At 36.3% G+C, this 26,120-nt stretch overlaps 1 protein-coding gene across 6 annotated transcripts in view; it reads right to left on the bottom strand.

The window, feature by feature from the left end:
- Window positions 1–26,120, bottom strand: part of SENP6 (SUMO specific peptidase 6) — a 71,705-nt gene that overhangs the window by 35,538 nt on the left and 10,047 nt on the right. Inside the window, exons 2-6 of one of the 6 annotated variants that reach the window (XM_059842590.1) lie at window positions 17,747–17,840; window positions 11,365–11,428; window positions 10,769–10,911; window positions 5,313–5,414; window positions 35–55 (exon numbers count right to left, since the gene is read on the bottom strand). The exons of 1 other annotated variant lie outside the window; for it this stretch is intronic. In XM_059842590.1, the coding sequence (XP_059698573.1) occupies window positions 35–55; window positions 5,313–5,414; window positions 10,769–10,911; window positions 11,365–11,428; window positions 17,747–17,840 (424 nt within the window). The remainder of the gene's footprint in view (window positions 1–34; window positions 56–5,312; window positions 5,415–10,768; window positions 10,912–11,364; window positions 11,429–17,746; window positions 17,841–26,120) is intronic. 4 more of the 6 variants (XM_059842595.1, XM_059842591.1, XM_059842593.1 and 1 more) reach the window with 4 other exon arrangements.

A 26,120-nucleotide genomic window follows, 5' to 3' on the forward strand; every position in this document is an offset into this window, starting at 1 on the left:
ATTGCCATGCTCATTTGATCAACAGTAAGCTTACCTTTCCTTTCGGTCCAGATTGCTTAAAATATGAAAAAAGAAAAAAACACATAAGATGTAAAGCCCCACATGTGTTGCACATCACTAAATGCAAAAGTTATTAAATATAAATTGTAACTGTTTCATTGTCTTTCACTCGCTAGTCTAATTTTCAAACAAGCATTACAACTTTTTCACCACTTTTCTGTCAAAGTAATTAGAAATGCACAAACACTACTTCACAGACAGCAACAGTCAGTGGTCTAAATACTACATTGACTCTTTTTCAATTAGAAGAATTTAATTAACTCTGAACTTAACCTGGTCATCTCAATTCACTTACAATGCATAAGCCATTAAGATAGAATGCTAATACACTAATTATAATCAAGCCCCATTTCCAATCACAAAACCATTAAGGATGGAAAAGACTTCTAAGACAGAGGTCAACCACAAAAACAATCCCTAATTGCCATGCGAAAGAGAAAAAAATTATGTAAGAACTTGTTTCCAATTAATAAAAAATATGTAAGCATTTAAACTGAGAAACAAATTTCAGCAATAGTCCTTAAATATTTAAGAAACCACATGGAAAGGCTAGAGAAGGATAAATGGAAACCTTCTTCTGAGGTTTAGGCCAAAAAAATCTCCCAAAAGAACCTAGGAACTAGAGCCACTAGCTTACAAGCACCTCATTTAACATGAGTTAACATAGAAATGAATGTAGCTGATGCTCACAATTCTGGTCCCTTGTACACCAAGACTGATATAAAAATAAATCTAATTAAGCTTAGCACACAGACAATTTGAAAATAGCATCTACATATCTTCTGTCTTTTCAAAATTTGGAATATGGAATGATGTAAGCTTTTAATCTGTGTGACTGTTCCTCCCAAACATCAAAAGCCTAACAAACCTCTGACATACATGCATTACATTAACTAAAATAGAACAAATTCAAATTGTTTCCTGTTTTACTTCAGCCAAACTAAACAGAGTAATGATATTACACAGTAATAAAAACTCATCCTCCTTTCCTTTTCACAAACAATACACTCACAAGAATAGAAAAAACTAATTCTCTTGTTACTCAGAAAACAGCAGGAGTGGAAGCAAAGCAGGTAAGAATGTAGTCCTGATAATCCTACAGAGTGCAGTATGGAAGTACATTCCATCTCCATAGTGCTCTGGGAAGCGAGTAAAAGGACTTCAAAACTGAATGTGACTGTAGCAACTTAAAACTGGGGGGGTAGGTAATGAGCCAGTGCTATGTGAAGGTGGAGAATTGCTCCTAGCTGGAGCTAGCTTTTACTAACAATAAAGTGCTTTTGAGCAGATCACACCCCAGTTTATCAGTGCAGTCAGATCCAAACCATCTCTGGATTGAGCCATATTCTGTATCTTTGCATCCTTTGCACAGTTAGTATGTAACTTGGATTAACTGTTTACAGGTGCTTCAAAGAGCCACTCTGTTAAGGAACACAAACCTAATGCTAAGGAAACTTAACATCAGGAAAAAAAATTCCAGAATGCCTGATACTATGCACTGTCATTACATCAGATGCCTTATTTGTTTGTTTTAAAATTCCTCACCAATATAATGCATTTAAAGGAATTCTCATTTTTATACCTCAGGAAGATTAAGAGATGAGAATTCTGGATTGATCACTGTCCCTACCAACTGCTTCATGCAGCTCATGCATAAGATTTGTTAAACATGCAGTACATACATGCTATTTCAATGCCAAGTCTGGAAGAACAGCCAGTCAGTATCATAAGACAGAACTATACTTTAAATGAATCAAAATAGTGTGAACCAAACACAATTCTAGGCCAAGCTATATCTGACAATCTGTTGTATCAGACATTAACAAATTTCCATTTAATCCCAGATTCCACTAGAAAAAAAATGAATATTTATCATAATATTATTTTGAAATACCAAATTTTGTTGTGCTAGAAACTTGCATTTTACATATGAGTACAACAGATACTCAGACAGACTTTAAATTAACACGCGTGTGCAAAATAATTGCAGGAGATAAGAAATGCAGTACAAATCATACACAAATTCAACTTGATGGGATTATAACTGAGTTCATATTCAGCTTGCTCCATGTGACACCACCCCCACCCAAAGAACCCAGGATAAGTCATAGAATCTGTTACTTCAGTGACAGAGACTAAAATTGCTCAACTCATTTAATAATATTTTTATTTTTGGTTATCCTTTCAAGAAACCTACCATTGATTTATGTACAATATATTAGATAAAATTATTTTCCCTATGTTGTTGCTGATCACCACACCATAAAACAATCTAGAAATGCAAACAATTAACAGAACACAACTTTGAGTCACCTGCAAATTAGCACAGGAAAACAAAACCCAAACATTTAGAGCTCAATTTCCATGCTATCAGCTCTCCTGTCTTAATATACATCTAGAATTTTATTCTTGGTTTGCTACACACATTTTCTGCAAATAGTCCTTTTTGAGAAATCATCATCAGCATTTACTTTTAAACTCAACTACTGCCTAATGTCAGTAAAGACTAGCCAAAAAAGGATATCAAAAAATTCCTACACAAGTGAAAATACATAACCAAAGTATATTACCCAGTTTATATGGTCTGGAATTTTATATTATTTTCCATTTTAAATAGTCCTATTTTAGTTGACTTTTTTCTGACTATTGCCTTCTCACTCAGAAACCTATGTTTTCAACATCAGGTAGACCTGAAAAAAAAATTCTGTCAGGAAGCCACATTTTATTAATTTTCAATCCTCTAACTCAGAAACAGATTTAGAAGCTTTTAGAAAGCAGTCAGTTGAATCAGAAGCTACTGGAATTAAACATCATTGCCAAGTTCCTATGTAAAGCTCACCCTCAGTCAATTAGATCATTCTGGTTCTGATATCCTCCAGTAACAAAGCACTGCTGGGACTGTTAGAACTGTTTCCTGCCTTTAAAACTCCAAAAATATTCCTAGCATAAGAGTTAATTGTCTGTTGCTAATGTAAATGAACTACAATAACAATCCTAAGAGAAAACATATTTAGAACACACAAGATGACTACTATCCAGTTACTTCACACAATATTCAGCTTGCCTATGTTACGCATTAGTTTTCTTTCTGTGTGTCACACATGCCAAATCACTACCTTTTTTTCTTCACATTACATTGTAGGCTTATAAAGAAGTAAATCCCACAGGGAAGAAAGGCAAGCAGGCAAATCTAACATCCACTGAAGATTAAGAATCCCTGGAGCAGGTTGAAGAAACCTATGGCACTGAACTTGCTAAGACGAAGCCATTTTGAATGGCAGTTTGAAGAACCATTTCACAACAAAGCTTAATCAAGTGCACGAGAATTATCAAGTCAACAATCAGCAGTCTTGCATGATTTTGCTTACTTAAAATAATTTTCATTAGCACCGCAAAACAAAATTTTATCCTTCAGAATTACACAAAACGCAATAAACAAACAACTCCTCCCCCAAAAATAAACAAAAGCAAGCATAAACACACACAAACAAAACCCACCAGAAACGAAAGAGCATGAATGCTTAGAGATGGCCCATATCTTCCTCAACGGGATACTGAACAAAAATATTCTAAAAACGACTTCATGCAAGCAAAAGCACAGCTGATTCAGCCTAAACCACAGTGATAACATCAACCCCATCTTTCAGCTTAACTCATGGTAAAAACTGCCAATCCTTTTTAGTCATCAGACTCACACTAATGGCAAGAAATGTAAAGAATTGAAAAGAGATACCTACTACTGCATGTGCTATTACTAAAGGGTAAGGAAAATGGCCACCCTATATACCATATTTATATACACATCTGTATAGCATTTACAGACTACTGTACTGTTGGAAACAGGAAGAGGCAACAGCCTAAGTCCTCAAGGACAGGATAAGACAGCAACTGCCCTGTTAGGAAAGGCTGCAAGAGTTGGGGTTGTTAGCCTGGAGAAATGAAGGCTCCAGGGAGACCTTATTGTGGCCTTCAGTACTTGAAGGGGGCCTAAAAGATACATGGGGACAAACAGTTCATCAGGGCCTGTTGCAATAGGACAAGGGGTAATGGTTTAAAACTAAAAGAGGGTAGATCCAAACTAGATAGAAGAAAGAAGTGTTTTACAATGAGGTGGTGAAACACTGAAACAGGCTGACTGGAGAAGTGTTAGTTGCCCCATCACTGCAAACATTCAGGTCAGGTGGGATGGGGTTCTGAGCAACCTGATCTAGTTGAAGATATCCCTGCTTATGGCAGGGGTATTGGACTAGAGAGCCTTTAAAGTCCCTTTCACCCCAAACTGTTCTATGAGTCTATTATTTTGTGACTAAAAAATTCCTTTTTCAGTCTTTTTATTCAATGCCAGATTACTCTAATACAAGTTTGGATCACACAATTCATTTACATTAGAATATGGGCTTTCTTTTTCTGAAGTCAGCAAATCAAACTGAGTGAAAAAAAAAAGATAATGCCTGTATATGATCCCACCATCCTAAAAATCTATACTTAAAAACAGAGAAAAAATAAGGTAGCAGAAGAAGAAAGCTACAAAATGCAGACACATAAAGCACTCATGAAGGATGGTAGAAATGCACAGAATTCATAAACAAAAAGAGCTCTGAATGGATAAACTTTGAAAGAAAATTCCTTAAACCAGTTGCTATCTCATATGTTTGTGAAACACATTAAGTGTACAAAACACCTAGAACCAACCCTACAATCTACAAAAGTCTGACAGGATTTTAAGCTTCAAATCACTGAAGTTCAATTCAGCATAGTTCAGTAAGATTCCCTGGTTTCCAGTCATCCTTTCTAAAAATCATTTACACAGATGCAAAACCTTGCTTCTGTTAGATGTTACAATTAATGTTTTACACTATACACAATCTTCAAATCTATGATTTAATGTTTACATGAATCTTACACAAGCTGAAGTTGCTGTTACTTAGTAGTTGCTGATCATGTTGTCAGTTATGTGAATTTCTACTGCAAACCATATTTGTCTATTTCAAAGTATTTTCTTATTTATATTAGCAGGTACTCTCCTACTACCTGCCAATGTTCTTTAAAATTACTAAATTCTACTATTATATGATAGTAATTCCTAAATGGTCTTATGAAACTATAGTAATTAAGGTCAAAGCTCATAACCAAAAATGCACCCATGTGATTTTCTTAAAACATTTCATAGCATAAGGAAAATCATTACATACAAAACCAGGGAGAATTTTTACAACTGAAACACCTGCAGAAACAAATGTAATTAGTCTTACCTTTGGGCTGCTGTTTTTACTACGGTTGTTTGTGCGTGTGTGTGGTGAAAACGTCTGCCATGTACCACAGTTACAGGACCAGATATATTCTGAGCATTTTCACTGCAAACACATAGAAAATGTTTAAGAAAAGACTCTGGTGTGTTTGTACAGTCTTAGGTAAAACATGTGGTGTCCTAATTTTACAAGACCAGCCACACAACACCAAGTATTAAGTATTTCTGAACCAGTAATACATATTGTTAGGATCATTTTACAGGCATATAAACATTCAGCCTTATAATCAAATGGGCATATAAGAATATACACAATTTTTTTTCCTGGAAAAAAAGATAAAGATTTTTTACTGAACTCTGTACTGCAAAAAGACACCACCTTTTTAATGACTTGTAACCATTTATAACTAATTCTATACTTTCATCTCTCATTTTATTAAGGCATAATATTAACTTCTTTAATATGACTTAACTGGCAAAATGTGAAGAGACTGAATTCAGGAATGTCCCTCATAAAAAAACTGAACATGGCAAATTTATGGATGCAAGATTACTTCTAACTGAAAAAAATCAACACATTTAAAAAAAAAACCTAAGGATTCTTAGGTACTCTTATCTCAACAGGACTCTTATTCATCAATGTTTCTTAGCATTTCTTGGGTTTCTTCATTTGCTACCTTTTGACTTTTAGCTCAGTATTACATAAAACCAGTAATTATGGAGAGAAGATTTCTTACCATTATTCTCTCTAGTAAAGCTGACATTAAGATACAGTAGATCAATAATACAGTGCTCCTTCAGAGATCATTAAACCTAAAGTATTATTCTGCACACTGCTGTGACAGGACACACAATACTGTGCTTGAAATGTTCAAAAATCACACAACTTTTAATAGACAGCATGTTGATGATGCAAATTGTTTCAAACTATGGAAATACAGTGCTTTAATTGTGCTTTTCAAATTGCTTAGAAATATTAATTGCACTTGAGAAAATTATGTGGAAAATCATTCTTACTAGTAATATTTCTCTGTATTTGCCTTACGTAAGTCAAGATGAGAAGCTTTCAGAGCATTTCTGACCACCACTAACACAACAACAAACAGAACAAGACTTATCAAACCCAAAGGGTTAAATCCTCTTTTCTAAAATATGAAATTTAAATACATCATAAACCATTTGAGTTAACAGTCCAACATCCTGAAAACTAACAGCATCCATGCAAACACCAACCTCCTCAAAGTAAACACACTCATCTCACATGCTTTTAAGTCAAGGCTATGCAACTCCAGCTGGTCAGTCACCATCCAGATCAATCTACACTCAACCTGTCCAATCTGCCACCTCAGAAATAAAAAGCTGACAGCTACTTGCCCCAAATACTTTAGAATGTCTCAAATCCTCTTTGGCTTCCCATTTCACGTCTTTGAAAAAATACTAGGAAAAAAAAAAAAGAAGCAGAGTGCAGGAATGCCCTCTCAAATACATAAGACCTAAGGACTCCAAACAAGCAAGCAAGCAAGTATATGTATCTCCTGTTTAACCACTGTGTTTGCTGGATCTGACCTTTGCCAAACTATCATAATTGTGAAACTCTGTCGTGTGCCCCCACAGCAGAAAAAAACGATGTTAAGCAGCACTTTTGCTTTTTGCCTCACTCATGTAGTGAAAACACCAGTAGGTGCTGGAATAGAGTATCACAGACTGCTCAGAGATCAGATTTGAGTCAAAGCAGACTGTTCTAGATGGCACACTTAAATGGTTCATATGGTGTCAGACATGTTTCCAGCTAGGACAGCTCTAAAACACAATCTGTTCTATAATCTTTTTCTCTGAATGGAACATACCCAACACAGAAGAAACATCAGAAAATCAAAGTCTTAGCAAGTTGCAAAACAGGCATATCAGAACTGAAATCTGAGTTTGCAAGTTTCAGCACAATTTCTTGAAAATTAGTGTAACACACTAAAAGCAGGGTGATGTAAGGGCCAGGAAGTTCCTTGAAAGAACAAATGTTCTAAAAAGAACTAAAGAGCATTTTAACAATAAATGTATCATTAATGTTAGCTCACAAACCACAGAATGATTTGAAGCCTAGGCTCGGACAAAAACAAGGTTTTACTATCACGTGCTATCAGTTGATACGTAGGAAATTTTTAACACCACATATTCAAGAGACAAAACAAAAAAAATCTTGCACTGGGGAAATGGATGGAGCTAGAAGTAAAGGAAGAACATCATTTCAAAAACTCACAACTACAGACTACATTAATTCTGCTGTTCATCAAATAAGGTTTTAAACAAAACATTATCAAAGAAAATCTAAAAGGGCCTTAATACAAGTTATTGAAAGCTATCAAAAATAAAGCTATTTAAAGTATGTCCTCATGACTAAAAAAATACAACCAAAACTAATTGAGTTAAGAGTTTGATACTGGGTTTGCTCAACCATGACCTTCTACTTGGTTTAAATTTCTCTGACAAGTACAGCAAATATTTCTTCTCACTGTCCTTGCATATCCCTTCTTCCTATCTCTTATTCTCTGAATTTTAGGGACTATTCTTCAAGAATAATACTCATTTTAGTCAAGACCCATTGATCTGAAATTTTTAGTCCTTATTCTGCAGTTTAGATGGAAAAAAAGACTTCAACATTGTGATAAAAATCACAACAAACAGATAAAGAATATCAAGTATCTGATCTTCCTGTATTTAATCTAGCAGCTTATCTGCATGGTCAACTTTCAGAATCTTCTCTAGCTGAAGAGTCTAAATAATGAAAGAGTATAACTATTAAGCACCTTCCATTCTGCATATCAAAGTGAACAAACCAGCAATCATCACTAAAGTGACTAGAGCCCAAACCTTTACTGATACACATTATGAAAGGTACAACTAATATCCTAATGTCATTAAATCAAGATAATCACTTGGAGCATAACCACAAAATGCAGAAACCAAAATGTGAGAAGCAGTCACAGTGGCCTATACACATCCATTATTCATAAGAAAGTCCTTCATTAATGACAGTTTATTAACAAAAGGGTGAACACTTATATTTTTCATTTAAGTATGCATCTCAGTACTACACAAAAGGTGGCTGCCTATTTACACGCAACAGATTTTACCTTTTTAGTGAATTATATAAATCTTACTAGGTCTTAGGTTTATATTGTATTATTAGTGAATAGAAGGTAATTCCAATCCAGGCAACAGAATGTCTGAACTACATGCGTAGACCATCTAAAAAAACCTCAGTAACTATTTACCTTAAAACAAAAAGTTAAAAAACCATATGTGTACAATATGTATAAACATACATGTACAGTCAAGTCTGACTGCCTTAACAAAAAAAATAAATGATAAGGTTGGATTTCACTACAAATTCCATAGCCAGACAAAGGAAAATTCTAGCTACCAGTGAATTAGAGGAACCTTGTTTTAAATGTGTACTCAAAACAAAGAACAAGTATAACACAGGTGCACAAGTTTCTTCAATAGTAAAACAGAGCAAAGGAGCCCTGACACACATAATGGTAAAAGTAACAATTACAAATCTATGTTCAAAAACAGAATACTAAAGAATGGAAATGACCAGGATGATTCTATAGGAACCGGTGAATTTGAAGATGTGCAAGGCAGAAATCTGGATATCATCTTACAAATCTTTTATGTATACCAAAAAAAAAAAATTATCTAAAGACAAAACATTATATGCACAGATAAATCAAGGACAATGAAGTACCATGCTAATTTGTGTAAACGTAAAAATAACCTATAACAAAACTCCCTTTTCATTAATAAATTAATTTTATTTTTAAGAAAACTTTTTTAAGTTCAGTAGATTATCTTAAGAAACCAGGCTCGAAGGAAACAGCAGGAAATAAAATATACCACACAGAGCTTAAAGGATTTATCTCTTTTTTTTTCTTCAAGTGTCTATGGTAAGATGGTCCCACAAACTAATAGTGCTTACAGCATACAAGAGTCCTGACTGCAGAGAGGGGCCAGAGCTTGGAGGTACATTGTGGGCACCGCTACACTGTTATTTTGTCCCTCTGAAATCAAGGCTGGGGGTTGTGTCAAGGAGAAGAATAAGGACCATATCCCCAGAAGTGTGTGATTTTTGTCTCACTCTCCTCATCAGGGGTGAGTTGCTGGGATCAGCTCTGCAGATTTCATCTTCTGCTGCGGCCACTCGCCACCTTCCCACTCCTGTGAGATGTGACCCCAAGATGTGGTTCTGAAAAGCAGCAGGGCTGTATGGAACTGAGCCCAGCAGAATGGTCCAAAACAGCAGCAGAAGCGAGCCTGACCTGAGCCTGAACCCAAGCCTGGTGCAGTGGACCAGCAGTGCAGCACAGCATAGATGATCTCACTTTCATGGTTTTGTCTCTCACTGTTTTCCACTGTCTCAGCCTCAGGGACAGGGAGAGCCAGCTGTGAGGAGGACCCACCATCTTGTCTTTCTCCCACCAGCCACATGGAACTAAGTGCATAAAGCACCTTCCTTTATTTTTGTACGCCTTTGTTATTAATATTGCTGCTGTCACTGTGCATTTCTTACTCCACTGCTGTCTGCTTATCTCAACCCACAGTCTCTGCCTCTGTCCCTCTCTTACTGGAGGTGGCAACAAGGGAAGCAGCTTATTCAGAGTTTAGTTTCCAGATGATGATAAACCACACAAATGAAGACAAGGACATCCCTCATGTAGCTACATATACATTGGATATTTGATGACCAGCCCATCTGTAGCTGGGTATCTTACAAACTTTTCCTTCCTGCAAAGGTTACCAACTTTTAAAGTTTAGCAACATGAAACTCCCTGAGAAAGTTAGGTGAATATATCACTTTTTATTATATACTAAATAAAGACAGCAGTCTCTTACAAGCTAGGGACAATAGTAACAAGCAAGTACAACAGTGAACACTTAAAAACTGTTCCTGCCCGCTCTAAATGCAAGTGACAGTCTCAAGCTATCCTATGCAAGTATGGCTATTTGCTGAATCCTTTAAAAAAAAAAGTCTGTGAATCCAATATCAAACTCTATCTTGCAGTAAGAAAACCAGAAAACACATCCTGAGTCAACCTTGGCAATTCAGAATCACAGAAAGAAGCGAATCTGGATGGGGATGTAAAAACTATTTTCCCTACCTGCTCTCAGTGTTCAGAGGGAACAATAACACATGCAGGTAACATGGGTGAGGTACTAACAAATATGCCACTGAATGCTGTAAATCCATTTTAACAGTCTTCTCGTACTTCACTAATGTGGTATTAAATATTTTGTAAGAGAAAAAACCCTAACAATCTAGGTTTCCCTCTTTACTCAGAAGCACAGTACAGTACAGCTTCTTAAAACGCACAGCACACAATGTAAATGGACTAGAAGTTCTGTTTATCGTGTATTGATTTGTATCAATGATCAAAGCAAGGACACATAAATTAAATGTATTACCTCAGTTTCTTGCTATTTCCCATCATGTTGAGGCCGATTGCATTCCCTTTTAAAAGTCTGAAACCTCCAGCTTTGCCTCGCCTTGCATATGCTTTTATGGCATCGCTGCTGCCGCCGATAGTTCCAGGTCGACAACGAACTGACTGTCACAGCAGAATTCACATATATTAAAATAATTGCATAATTGTGTAGAAGTTAGGAAAAAAATTAATGCAAAAATACTAATATAAATATTACTTTGGCTTCATTTTCAAACTGCTTTTATACCAAATTTCATGGAAAATATACACTGTCTACACCTATACTACAACATCTTACTAAACAAAATACAATATATATTTTATATTTAGTACAGTATTTATGATAATTGTCTAAACTTAGAATTAGTTACTCTTGCTCATGTTTTTCAGAATACTATAGAGATCAAGAGGGGGAAAAAAACTTTATGGGTAGACACATAAACAGCTTGAGCATGTTCCTAAAACACAACAAAAACTTTCATTTCTTTACACTGGACACATGGCTATGCAACGCTGTTTAAGAACCTAAAAAACTTTAAAGATACATTTTCACCATGAGATAAACCAATTATTTACCTTTTTTTCTTCATTGGGACTGAAAGACCCATCACTGTCATCTAAACTGAGCAGATTAGCCTCGCTAGGTGTGGGAGAGAAAAGCACATACACTGTAATCCAACAGAGCACACACAAACATTTTAAACGCAAAAGGCTTTTTTATCCCCTTCCCTCTACATTTAAATGCATCATATACACATTGTATAAATATGCATAAAAAAGGAACATGAAATGAGCAACAGAGTGATCAGATGCATAATGTGAACCCGAACTTAAAGTATACATCAAATTATTTTGCAAAAAGCAAAACTAAAAGGATTAATTCAAAACAGACAATGCTACTGAACCTTCAATATGGTTACAACAATATTATCGACACTACAAAAGATTCTACACTCTGCATAAATTGAGTCCAAAACTTCATTAACTGATAAAACATCATCTTACTTTGCTTATGCTTATCAATGTTCAAGTATGTAGTTTAAAACTGCAGACTTCATAGTGCTTTAGGAGAAGAACTTAATGTAACTACATTTTACCCAACAGCAATTACTACCAAAGCATGTGTTCCTAAAAAGAACATATTCAGTTTGGTTCTACTGCTTACTAAAATGTGGATTTTTAGCACTTCCAATATCCGTAATCCCCAACCATTAGAACGGGGAAAAATATCAAAAAAAGAAAAAAAGGAAAAAAAAAAAAAGAAGCCACTCCATGACACTTTAAAACCATTCTTTTCAGTAACAGGCAGTTATCCTCAAGTAATCTTAAGTATTTAAATTTAAACCCCAACCACACACTTCATACTGACAGCAGCTAGATTAGTCTAACATATTCTTGCTTCCAGGAGGAGCAACCTGCAGACAATCCCATCTCATCAATCCTGGTAAAGTTACTCCTATGCTTGTGATAAAAAAATTTACAACTTTTAGCCAACTTGTAATTGCGTGGTTCGAAAAGTTTTAATCAAGATCACTCAGGCAGAAATTCCTTAAAATCAAAGCAGCTATGCCAGGTGTTAAAAGAGAACAACTACACAAGAGCAAAAAATTTAGCTGTGTCTGCTTTCTTAGCTGTGTCTGCTTGACATGCTGGCTTGCAATACATACAGTGACTTTAGCTCTTCATATATAAATGAACTAATTACTCAGTGCCCCATCCCTCAAGTTCCTAACAACTTTTTCCATGCACAATACTTCCCTTCATGTTACAATTTATTCTTCCAACTTCTGCAATACAAATATCTCTAGAGCAAATAAAAATAAAATAAAAATGCTGGGTGAGATCTACAGACTCTGAAACTTCAGGAGATAAGTCTTGTGCATACAGTTGATTTTGAAAAGGGAAGAATGATGTAAATGTGAACACATAGTCAGTGGCACTGTTGTATTTTCCTTTCACTTACAGAGCACCACGATTCTAGATGCTCACAGATAAAACAAACAGCGTAGTAGATTCATCACTAATTTCAAACAAAGGCAAAAGAATACAGTTGTACTTCTGTACAGATTATCCATGGATATTAAAATTTTTACATCCTGCAACTTTTTTTTTCAATTCTCTTTCAGAACAAATCATCCTTTCAAGGGAGGCTCATAGCGCCTTTTCAAACATTTATCAGTAGACAGAGAGTTTAACCATTTCAGAAATTTTCCACATCCTAAAAAATAAACAAAACTGCAGCACAGACATGAGCAGCAACCTACAGTATCTGCAGCTCTGGCATTTGCCTACAGGGCTGCCCTAGTCAGATCATTTCACCTCTAAATGTTTTTGTTCTTTAACTTCAGTTCATACAAAAATGATGGCTATTTTCAAAACACCTTTGTACTGTGTCGATACTTTTAGGATTTCAACATGCTTCAATACTGCAACCATTTTAATCAAGGGCAATTGAGGGGGGAGGTAAGAGAAAGTTAACACATTGCAAATGACCAAAAACTGAGCCAAGGCTCAAATCAAAATGAACAAGAGCAACTCTTACCATGCAACATGACTAGAGCAGTATTAGCAAATTGGAAGTTTTAAATGAACCAATACTTTTGGATCTTAAGGAATGTGAAGCATATGCATCAGAACCAGAAAGGCTGTTTTTTCAGAGAGCAGAATACATAGCAACCAAGCTATGTCTATTTGCTCATGTATCACATGCTTCCTGCTGCCTGCTTCAATGATGCAATTTATACAGGCAGGAAAAAACCAAAAGCAACCCAAAACAAACACTACACCACTCCCCCAACATACCAGTCAGTAATATTTTTAACATCCCTGAAATGAAACCTCAGTTGTCTTGCTGGGAGGATGTCTCCACATTCTATCACTTTTAACCAGTGAACCGTGGGTTTCCTGGTTCTTTTAGCACTGGAACATAATTTCTAATTTTTCAATACGTTCCTTACAATTTTGTAACAAATGAATGCTAACTGTCTACTAATATTTGGGGGGAAAAAATAGAAGTAATTTACCTACACAGAGTTCTTAAGGGAAGTTCATAATTACACATTCATATTTAGGCCCTGAACAAGAAAGCAAAAATTTCTGTTTACTTACCTCTAATCACTTGCTATTTGTTTGATGTTTTAAAACATTAAGAACTATGCAAAAGTTAGTTAGACAGCTGAGATTAACAGGCTATGTTTTCACTATTATCTACAGAGAACCCAAACTTTAAACCTCTGCTGACCATTGAGGTTACACTCTAATAAGCTGCAAGCACATTTCTATCAACTGATCCAGTCACATTTCAAACATAATTGGAATTTCTTTCTGAAAACTATTACATATAAAACCAGCAGGCTGACGTATTTGCCCTCACGGCACCCTGTGAGGGCACTTTGTTTTAAATTACATAGTGGTAGGCAGCACACTAAAAAAGCTGCATTATCAGAGGCACAAGAGAAGTAGCAGTATTATTATTAACTCATTTACGGTGCCATTCTATTAAAATTAGCTGTAACTTAAAATGTTTTCATCAATTTAAAGGCTACAGTGCCCTACTAACAGGCTCAAAAAAGAAGTATAAAACATCTATGTAACTATGGGAAGGTTTTTGGACAAAGTAATACAAATTTTATAAGCAGTGGAAAAAAACTCAATGTAAATATATAACACAGTACAATGCCCAATGTAAATATATTACACAGTACAATGCTTTTCCATTTGTCAACAAATGGAAAAAAGAGGTTTATTCCTCTAAATGGAAGGGGCAAAAAATAAAGTTTTTTGAAAGAAAACTGTAGTTAAGTAAAGACACTGTGGTGCAAATATATTAAGCCCATTTATTTGTATTCCTTGTTTTTGCTAAGGCTACTGTTATCTCAGTGGAAGGCAGAAGGCTAGACTATAAAGAAAACAGTATGACAGCCAAAAGAAATCTGGCCCCATACATTTACAAAACCACTGTGGAGCATACTGATATATTTCAAAAACATTTACACAGATATTACAAAGGTAGTAAATATAAATTATCCAAGACTGTTCAAGAAAATCATCTGTAACACCAGAAATCATCTTATAATATGTTAATTTCATGAATCACACAAATATATTACTCTGGCCAGGTTTGCTTAAGTCTGCCATCCTTTCATATCTTCTGCTACACAAGATCAGCTTCATTTCCACCATTTATTCTGTGGTGGACTACACAGGTTTCGGTGTGCTCAGCTGACCAATTGGTCTTTTCTTCTGTGGTTCTCCATAAAGGTAGATGTCCTATGGGATTTCCAAAAGCAAGGAAAGTCTCAAGCAACTTGCTACCATCCTGAGTAGATCAAATCTTTTAGAACACCAAAAATGTGCCTTTTACTCTTTCAAATGGATGGAGTTATTATCTGCAGGTGTTTACTTTGGAATAAGATACTTGTTAACTACCATTCTCAATTTCTGTAACTCTTGTTCCACACTGATTATCAACTCTGGCATCAGTTTAAATTTATATAGTGTTGGGTGATCAGTATTGTTCCAAACCTTCTCCAGTTTACAAATATTCTTTAGTCTTTTTTGTGTGCACTATTTGATATCTTAACCATTATGACTCATCTCACCTACGTCCGAAGTAAGTTAAGTGACACCCTTCTTTTAAAATAATCTACCTGTTCTAAAAATTGCTGTGGTAGGAGGTCATTAACCACATCCTTTGTGTTCATCTCACTGAAGAAAAGATCATCCAAGCAGGCATCCAGTGCTGACCAACATCATTAGCACAGGTTTCATGGGGTAATACAAGAATACAGCCACTCCTTTAAGTGCTGAGATGTTATTCTTAGGCTAGTTCAAAACAAACCTATTGTGTGTCTGCCATTAAAAACTCTGATAAAGTCAGGCGTTGTAACCCCAGTGCCTCCACAACAAGCAGGAGATGCATCCAGCTGCTTGCTTCAGACTCACAGCTCTCTCCACAAAGAAACCATGTAAGAGTCAAACATTGTAGTTAGTATCAGCACACCATAGCAAATACCTACTTACTGCACACAATATACTCAAAATACTGGAAGGGACACAAAGCTTTATTCTGGAACAATTACATGAATTAAAGCTGCTAATCTTTGAAATGTTCTACTAAGGGTAAAGGAAATTTAGAAATATAAAAAGAAGGAAAATTCACTGTTATTTGTTTTCTAAAGATTCCCCTCTGTCAATGTTTTGCTGTATGAAATAAAAAAGCATCAAAAAAGCAAAAAATCCATATTATTTCAAAATGCTAAAAGCTCGCTATGTCTTTAAGATAAACAAACCCAGGTGTTACCAGAAGTAAATACGTGGGCAGCTTAAAACATGTGGCAGTTTGGAGGGAGTAAGAAATTGCCTCAAATGGTATCAGAGAATGGGTAAGTAAAGAAGACAAGATCTCCAGTTTAAATCAATTTTCAACTACTCTTCTATTTATACTTCAGAATACGATTCTGCATAATTCACAGACATAAAAGCAAATCAAAAATGATCTAAGTAGGCAATAAAAATTCAATTCTAGCTATGGGAAAACTGCTTATTGTAGAGAATATCTGAAAGAAATGAAAAATCACCCAGACATACAATCTTAAAATCTAATACAATTACATAAAGATTATGTTTCATAATAATTTTTCTAACTTTTATTTTTAGCATCATTACCTTATACATTTTTCATTCTATGTTCTTAAATCAACATCAGCTAGAGACTGATGGAAAACAGCAGTAAATTACTAGTAGAAAGAAAAGCTGCTATGTTTTCAAATGTGACTTATTTCTGAAGGCAAGTAAAATGGAAATAATAACTGTATGGTACGTACTGCCCTTAGAACATATTTGTGTGCACTACAAATGGATGCAAAGTTGCTAGGGAACAACACGACCTTAATTTTATAAAACTAAAATGCCCTTAGTTTGTGAAGCCTTTAAAAAGTGCTTTTAACTTCCAATATAGCTCTGTTTTGACAAGAGCTCTTAATGCTTACCTCACACTTTAATGAACTCCTGCATTCATTTTTTAATTACTAAAACTCCATATTTCTAAATGTTTTATTAAGATTACAGCATAGCCTCTGTGGTTATGCCTATTTCCTACCTCCCTTCCAATCCATAGTGTTTGGCAGAATGTTAGATTATACAAATTCATATATGAATTATTTTTGTACTTAGTCACAGGATTCAGCAACTTCTTACTAGAGAACCACAGCATACCTCTTAAATTTGCAGATTCTACTCTCCAAATATCTAAGAACAACAAAAAAATCGACATGAATTCTTTGTGCATGACACTTGTTCTTTTAACAATTCATCAGTCCTTTTGGAATTGAGAATACATATTAGTAACAATAAAATGTCACAAGGACAAAGTATGCATTCAAAATATACACACAGGATTAAAGTTTTAGCCAAAATCCAAACATACCAAGTCAAGGATTAAGTTATAAGGAAAAAAACCCCCAGCCTTAACTCTTACATTCAGTGAATAAACACAGAGGAAGAAAAACCTAGAATCTTTAAGCTCAGTTTAACTTGATGAAGGCCTAAAGCTACTGCAGTACTTGAACCATAACTGTCAAGTTCTGAGTAGCATCATCATTAAAGGAAGGAAAAGCTGAAGGTGCTTGGATATCCTATCAACTTCATTATTCTGCATGTTCACATATTGCTTGTCTGTATTCCTTAGACTTACAAAGAAGCTCCCAAGACAACTGCAACGCTTGTGAAACCTACTGTCCCCTGTGTTGTAAGCCCCATTTTCCCAATAAAGTTTACATTATAATGAACTACTATTTGGCAATACTATTTAAATTAATAACTTATTTGAAATATTTTTCTTAATCAATGAAAGTTTAAAATATTATATATTGTTTCTTATTCATAAATTACAAAAAATAAGTATTTAATGATAAATATATATTTATACTTTCAATAGCCTAGATAAAAGAATCCTTACTCTTTCTCTGCATCTCCTTCACTTTCTTCTGCATGATCAAAGCTCCAATTACTTTTAAAACCTCCATCTCTCTTGGACTGTGATCTATCCAAAGCTGAAATGAGAACAAGTTAAGATAAGTCTTGATTTCAAGCTGAGTTATTAATCAACACAAACTAGAGGAATAAACCAGATGCATGTATTTTCCCCCGGTATTTATTTTATTGACATCAGTATTTAACTATCATTTGATCAGTAAGTCCATCAAAGGTGATTATTATTTCCCTAAATAAATAAAAGTATCTGTCAACATCTTCTTAGCAGTGAGTTAGCAAGCTATTAAAAATTATGACCTGAGGTCGTGTAGTAACTATTTTCAACTGCTTTACTGACACCCATAAATTTAAGGGTAGTTTCTCTGATATGAACTGTATGGCACACACAGAAAGGGTCCTAAAGTATATTATTTACATGGCTAATAACCAAATGTATACTGAATTTTTCCATATAAAAGCAGCAGTTCTGAACTGTCTGAACAATTCCAGCCTAATATGCTGGATTTTTAATTCAACATCTGACACTAACTTGAATTAACATACAATGCAAATTAAAATTTTAGTGTTACCATCAACTAAATAAAAACTTTCTGTCATACTACATAAAATTTCAGATCTCTCTACTACAATATCCACCCTTATGGAGATTTTCATATAATATCATGGCATGGGGTATTCTTAAGTGAAGGTGTTCCAGAGCACAGAGACACCACTCATTAAAGCAAGGCTGTTTTCCCTGGGCCCTAAATACCGCAATTAAGAGCTGTCTCACACAAATTCTGTGTGAGACAAACTATACAGCTGCTTTGATTATGGTTTAAGTGTGTTTTTTCTTACTGCATTTGTCTTTACATAGTTGAAAGTGCATTTAGAAATAACGAATGATACTGATATACTCTGATAGAAAAGAGTAAGAAAATCACAACCAACAATGTATGTCTAGGATAAAGTATAAACAATGCACACAGAAATATTTATTGCATATTCAACTTCTGCTTCCAACTACTTGCACCTACTGCAGGCTTCCTGAGCCATGGGTGAATAAGTTAAACACATATTTTTGTATTTAACAGCTTTTCCTACCTTTTATTTCTCCCTGCTTCCTTTTTAATCAAGACTGCTACACAGACTCGACAACATCTTGCAGCAGAAAGTACCTCAGCTTAATTACAGGGCTATCTCCTTTTTTTGACTCTGATTAAATCTGGCACCTTTTGCTCTTAGTACTCTACTTCTCCAGTCCATGTACTCGGGAAGACAGTAAAAAGTAACCCTCCCCTATTCCCTCATGATTGCATAGATAGATTCCTGTTGTGTTCTTCCACGGTCTTCCTTTCCCAGGAAGAACAAGAAAAAAAATTAGTCAGCTTAATTTTTCCTCACATTGAAAGCTGTTTCAAGCCTTTAAATCCCTATTGATGATTCTCTTTGAACCTCTTCTAGTCTACTGTACCCTGTTGAGATGAGGACACACACACTACGAGGAATACTCAAAATGCATACATCTCATGAATTTCTACAGATGCAGAATGTTGTTTCTGTTTTGTTCTTTGTTCCTTTCCTAGAAAATCTTTACAGTGGATTTGCTGTTTTCACTGCTAAGGAGAACTGCATTCATCTTTAGGTACCAGATAATTCCACGTTTCACTCATGATTGGTTAAGAAGCACTTCAGAGCCAATTGTTACTTACAAAAATGCCCCTTTTTTACTTCGCAGTGGCTTACATTACTTGACATTTACCTACACAGAATTTCATGTACAATTTCAACCCACATAACTCAAAACCTGAGCATCTACAACTTTTTTAAAAATAGCTAGACATTATACTAACCCAAGTATAGTTTAAACATCTACTAACTTGGTCACCTGGCTATCATACCCTTTTCCTTATAACAGTCCACCAGTGTTAGAGATCCTTGTGCAATTCAACTGGTTACTCCTATTAACAAAACAAACTTTTTTTTGCCCTCTTTTTCCAACTCTTTCCAATTGTTTCTTATAAAATTTTCCATTTTATTCAGAGGTAATTCAGCCTCTCCCAAAGCCTTTGATAAATAACTTTATAGAGGGAAATTTCCATGAAATTATAAAGCTCACTGATGTAAAGTTCCTCAAATACCGCCACTGCCTTTTTAAAATGCTGATATCACGCTAGCTACCCTCCTTACCTGTAGCAGAAATATGATGCTAACCACAAGCAACACACTGCAGTCATTAGCTCCTTTATCCCCCAGTTCCTCTTACAACACTTGGATGAATGCCATTTGATCATGCTGCCTTGTTCACAGTTTGCTCAATGTACTGCAATTCCTTCCACTGATGCTTCATCTTGAGTTGTACACTCTGTCACATTCCTTATTAAGAAACATTCTGGCATGAAGAGCTCTCTAAGTGTTGCCAAAGTGAGTGCAAGCAATTCCATTATTCAGCTATGACCTTATATACTCCAAAGCCACCTTTTTGAATTAGGTTGTCTACTGATCCTCCAGACACTCCTCAAACTTTCCTGCTGAGTTTGAAGAAATGCTTAACAATAGTTTTTATGTCTGTTGGGAGTTATTAATCAATTTTTTTCCCCACTTCATTATAATTACAGGTTAAATCCACCAGCTTTTTTATTATTCTCTATTTTCATTACACAGATAAAAGATCTGATTCAAGAACTATGAAGTTTTATTTCAGATACCATATCTTACTCTGCTGTTTAGCCAGGCATTAAGCATTTGGGGAGCCTTTTGAAATCTACTTCAACAAGTAGCATGCATGCTGTAAGCCTCCTATATCTTTAAATTTCTCCCAAGCTGGCTAAAAGTATTTTACACTCTTAGTATTTTCTTTAATTCTTCTTTTAATTAAGCATTTTTGTATTTGACAGTTCATCCACTGAATTTACTGATCAGTGCAGCCATCCATGGAAAATGTTTCAGTATCCTAGTTCTGCTCATTCAACTCTGGATCAATTTTCACTCTCTAGCACTCTTGGTACAAAAATGTAAATCTAGAAGTATACCATCATGTTAGCCAGAGTGTTCACCTGAGTTACTTGATCTGAACAGCCACTTGGTATCTGATTCCATATAGGATTTTAAATTTTTTTAAGGGGATAACAAGTAATGTTACTAAGGCTAAGCTGCTGACTACTTTGTACTAAGACTTAAATTTGGAACCCCAATGATGCAATTTTCACTATGTGCACTGTTCAAGGTCTTTTCAATCAACAAGGCACAGTCATTCCCAGAGGTGAAAATATTCAAAAAAGCAGAGCTAACCCTCAGATATTATGTCAAAAGAAGGTAATCCCTCTACCTCTGCCTAAGACAAGCAGCATGCTGGAGGCAGATTTCACTCTCATTTTTCCTCGCACTACTAACTCCCTTTGGTGCTGTTACACCAAGGGAGGTATCAGCTCTGAGCCCAAGAAAGTACATGGAATTTAACTAGAGAAGTTACACAGATGTAGCAGACACATTTCACTGCTTTTTTAAACAACAGTTACATGCAATTTCTAACAAGCCAATTTAAAAAAATTCCTGAAAAAATAGTGTGTTGCATTAGGACATTTATGTCATTATTAACCACATCCTGAAGCCAGACTGTTAAAAATCTCCATACAGTCTTTTTGTGTAAAACACAATTATCATATTTTGGATTAGAAAGCAAAATATGCCTGTAGGAAAAAGACAGCAAGCAGACCAACACCTTTAAATTACTGTGTGTGGACACTGTTTCGTAAACTCCTTCAGCAGGAGTTACAGTCATTCAACAGTTCAAGCAATACCTAAATAGAAGGAAAAACCTCATAGTGAATATCCATGAAATAAGAGCAAAATTTTGCAGTTGCAAAAAAAAGAATCAGTTAAAATTCTGCCTAAAGCACTAAATGAGAAGTGACAAACACAGTATTTAGTGTTAGTGTCCAGCAAAAGACATCACCTTGGAAGATGCGTTTTCCTCATGGCTCGTACCTTGTGCCTCTACGGCAAATCATTCTGTACCAATCTATACTACAACTCACTAGAAAAACATCCCTATTGCTTTATTGTTTTGTATGTGATGCTGGATTGGGTTTGTGTGGCAAGATTTTGGTAGCAGTGAGGAGCTGCAGGGGATTGAGAGCCTCACCTCTGTGCCTGGGAAAACCATGGAGCAGATCCTCCTATAAGAAGGCTATAGCACATACAAGACAAGAATGTGACCCAAGGCAGTCAGCACAGCTTAACTAAGGGCAAATCATGCCTAACCAATCTGGTGGCCTTCTATGATGGAATGAATGACAGCAATGGTCGACAAGGAAAGACTGACAGATGCCATCTACCTACACTTCTGTAAAGCCTTTAATATGGTTCCACATGATGTCCTTATGTCCTAATTGGAAAGACATGGATGGACTACTTAGTGGGTAAGGAATTGGCTGGATGGATGCAGCCAGCGAACTACAGCCAATGTCCAGGTGGCAGCTGGTGACGAGTGGCATCCCTCAGGTCTCTCCTGACTCCTGGGACTGGTGCTCTTCCACATCTTCATCAATGACATGGTGAGATCAAGTGCAGCCTCAGCAAGTTGGTAGATGACACCAAGCTGAGTGGTGCAGCTGACACAGAAGAAGGACCTGATGCCATCCAGGGGGGACCTGGACAAACTTGAGAGGTGGGCTTTCCCTTGAAATTCAACAATCCCAGGAGCAAGGCACTGCACCCGAGCTGGGGAAATCCCAGACATGAGTACAGACTGGGAGAAGAAATCACTGAGAGAAGCCCTTTGGAGAACACTTGGGTGTTCTCATGGATGAAAAGATGGATATGAGCCAACAGTGCTCACAGATAGCCCAGAAGGCCAGTTGTATCCTGGGCTGCATAAAAAGCTGAGTGGCCAGCAAGTTGAGGGAGATAACTCTGCCTTTGTGAGACCCCACCTGGAATACTGCATCCTGCTCTGAGATCCTCAATACAAGAAACACATGGATCTGTTGGGAGTGGGTCAGAGGAAGAATATAAAGATGATTAGAGGGTGAGAGCACCTCTCCTACAAAGACAGGCTGAGAGAGCTGTGATTGTTCAGCATGGAGAAGACTTCAAAAGGACCTTACTGCAGTCTTGCAGTACCTTAAGTGTCTTATAAAAAGGAGGGAGAGGGATTTTTATATGGACAGACAGTGATGGGGCAAGGGGCAGTGGTTTTAAACTGAAAGAGGGCAGGTTTGGATTAGATGTATTACAAAGACATACTTTGCTGGGAGGGTGGTGAGACACTGGAACAGGCTGCCCAGAGAGACTGTGGATGCCCACCCTGGAAGTGTTCAAGGCCAGGCTGGATGGGGCCCTGAGCAACCTGATCTAGTGAATGGTATCCTTGTCCACAGAAAGGGCACTGGAACTAGATGCTCTTTAAGATCATTTTCACACCTAACAGTTGTATGATTCTCTCAGATCAACTCAACAAAGGAGCCAGATGCATTTGCTGTCCACATAAAGATCAACTTTTCTAGGAAAGTAACCTTTTCATATATATCACTGGTTTGCCAGAATAACTCCCTACCACCCCCCAGAACACAACAGCAGAGACTTAAAGGTTTCTTTTGCACACATAGAAACCTTCTTAAGTCTTTCATCTCCTGAAATCTCATCTATTTCTGTGTGTACAAGAACTATTCTAAACACACAATCTAGGTCAAACAAAGGTTAGTTTCAGGACCCAGATGCTTTTTCAGGAAGACCTGAAGTTTACATTCTTTTTCCCCAGTTGCTGGTAAAGAAACACTGCAAGCCTCATCTTACAAATGCTTACACCATCACAACTGCAACCAACTTATCAGATATTGCAGTGCTTGCACAGAAAATGTAAATTAATTTAAATGTACTCAGAATCATTGCCTTCATCCAGACTCATATTTAAATAAATGAAAAAGAATGCTTCTAAGCTTTCTAATCTGTTGCTCATTTAGAGTCATCAGATGTATTGTTAAGAGGATACAAGTACTCATAAAACTCTGACACAGAAATATTTTTTGGTTTACTTTCCCCATTGCTTCATTATTCTTCCAGACAGGCTTCTATGCAAAACAGCTTTTTATCTTCCAGCTTCGATACCATCAGCTCTACTATATCAACTGTGTAACCACAGTGAGGTTGCATTTTCACAGTCTGAAGCAGCACTATATGAACAGTTTTACAGGCCCCTCACTCTTCTTAAGAGTTGCCAGTTCTCGCTCCTGTCCTGCACCCTGCACATGCCAGCACTGACAGAAAAGCTGGGGAAGGAAACTAATTCAGGCAAGAACCCCTTGAGCAGCAGGGGAGGGGAAAAGTTATTTTTCAACCATATCAGGTCCCTCCTCCTGTCCAACCACACTAACACAGTGCAGCTGTGACAGTAGAGCAGAGGTAAGGTCCATCCAGGAACTGAAACTATGATAAGTACTATGGATACCAAGGAAATTTCCAAGGAATTACAAGGAATTGTAGCCTAATCTACATTTATAGGCAGAGATTTAAATATCTAGTGCTTCAAAGATGCTTTAACTTTCCACTCCCTAAATTAGCTACAGAGGCAAAAAAACCCCAATCAGTCAAAAGCACCTCCAGTAACAGGCAGTAATCACAACCTCACAGTAGCTGAGATATTACATGAAGCAGAGAGTTTAATAATGAAGTTCTATGATACCAGTGTAATGGATATCAAGCAGAGACATTCCTTTGCACGTGAAGGGAATTCAATCTCTTAGCTGGCTAACAAAAACACCCACACCCTTCCAAGAACTTGATGTCCACAGAAAACAAATGATAAATACAGAGCATTCATTCCTGGACAAAAGTGTTCATGCCCCTGAAAAGCAAAAGCATTTTTGAAAATTCTGTACTTTAAAGATGGAAATCATCTGCATATTCTGGTAAATGACTGAGTTTTTTTCAAGGCTTGTAAGCACATTGGGCTGCTTACTTTGCAGGTTACTGCACTGATGACAGGGCTGAAGAACACAGAACTGCCTAAGTTTGATTATTTGCTGAACTGTTTAACATTTTTTAAGTATTAACAAGAAGTAACAGAGGAGAATGAAAGGATAGAGCTTTGAAGTATGTTAAACATTTTCTCTGTGATTTTGAAAGTTTATCTGGTCAGACAGCAGTGATAACCACACAATGGACAACTAATGCTTCTTCACCTTTTCTACTGATTCTCTCAACAGAGGTGTAGAGGTATTTACCCCACCCAAGGATGGTACCCTTATGACAGTATCAGAAAACAATGCAGAACTACTTCAAGAGGCCTTCTTTGTCTACACCAGCAACAAAAGGAATGCTACAGAAAATTGTGGGCATTTTGTGCTCAATGAGACAGAAACATAACGACAAAAGACATGAAAGAAAAATATTAAGAGTATGATCTATTTTTTTGTCATCCCAGATTTCACTGCTAAGTTCTGTCCTCCGACTTCACAGTTCCTCACCTCTATCAGCAGAAGGTGTGAGAATGCAGTATCACCCATTGTCAAGGAAGATGTGGTTAAGGAACACTTCAGCCAGTTGTACCCAAAGACTGGAAAAACATCATTGCCCTTCAAGAAGGGCAACTAGGATGACCTGGTGAACTACAGGCTAGTCTGCAAAAGACAGAACTTATTCTTTACCACGTGAGTGCTCAAAAGTGGACCACACTGACCTGAGAGGCAATAGAGACTGGACAAATCCGCGAGCAACCTGCTCTAACTGGGTCTGGCTTGAACAGGATGTTCCAACCCATCTGAATCCAGCCAGCCGTCAAGTAAAACCAGTGACTATTCACAGGTACAAATTATCCCCTGAAGCAACTGAACCCCTATCACAAAAACTTTCAAAAAAAAGTATGACAGTCACTTTTCTTCTTTTCCCTATTGGAATAAGTCTGACTCCCACTCAAACTTTCCACACAAGTAAAATAATTTGAGTAATATCAAAAGCAGGACCCAACAATAAACAGGGGAAAAAAGAAGAAACAAACAAAGTATTTTTTTAATCTCTAGCATTACATATTCTTTACTTACCTAAAACCTCTATTGCTAGACTTGGAGATATACCAAAAATTCAGAAATTAGGAAGAAAATGTTCCTTAAAAACAACAAAACTAAGTCAAAGAGAGGTTAATCCCTATTTTATAGATAAAAATAGAGGATAAAAGGTGAGGTTAGCCTAAGAACAATTTCTGAACTGCCAATTCACTCTCAAAATATGAAAAAATTATATAAAGCAACAAGCCATTTTGAGGAAGATGGCAGTTGAACAAGAACTCAAGAATACAATTTCTGTGAGAAATCAGTATATTACATTAATCACAGATGATGTCAAATTCTGAACACTGGAATAGT

The sequence above is a fragment of the Haemorhous mexicanus genome, chromosome 3, assembly GCF_027477595.1.
Source record: "Haemorhous mexicanus isolate bHaeMex1 chromosome 3, bHaeMex1.pri, whole genome shotgun sequence".
Classification (NCBI taxonomy): Eukaryota; Metazoa; Chordata; class Aves; order Passeriformes; family Fringillidae; genus Haemorhous; species Haemorhous mexicanus.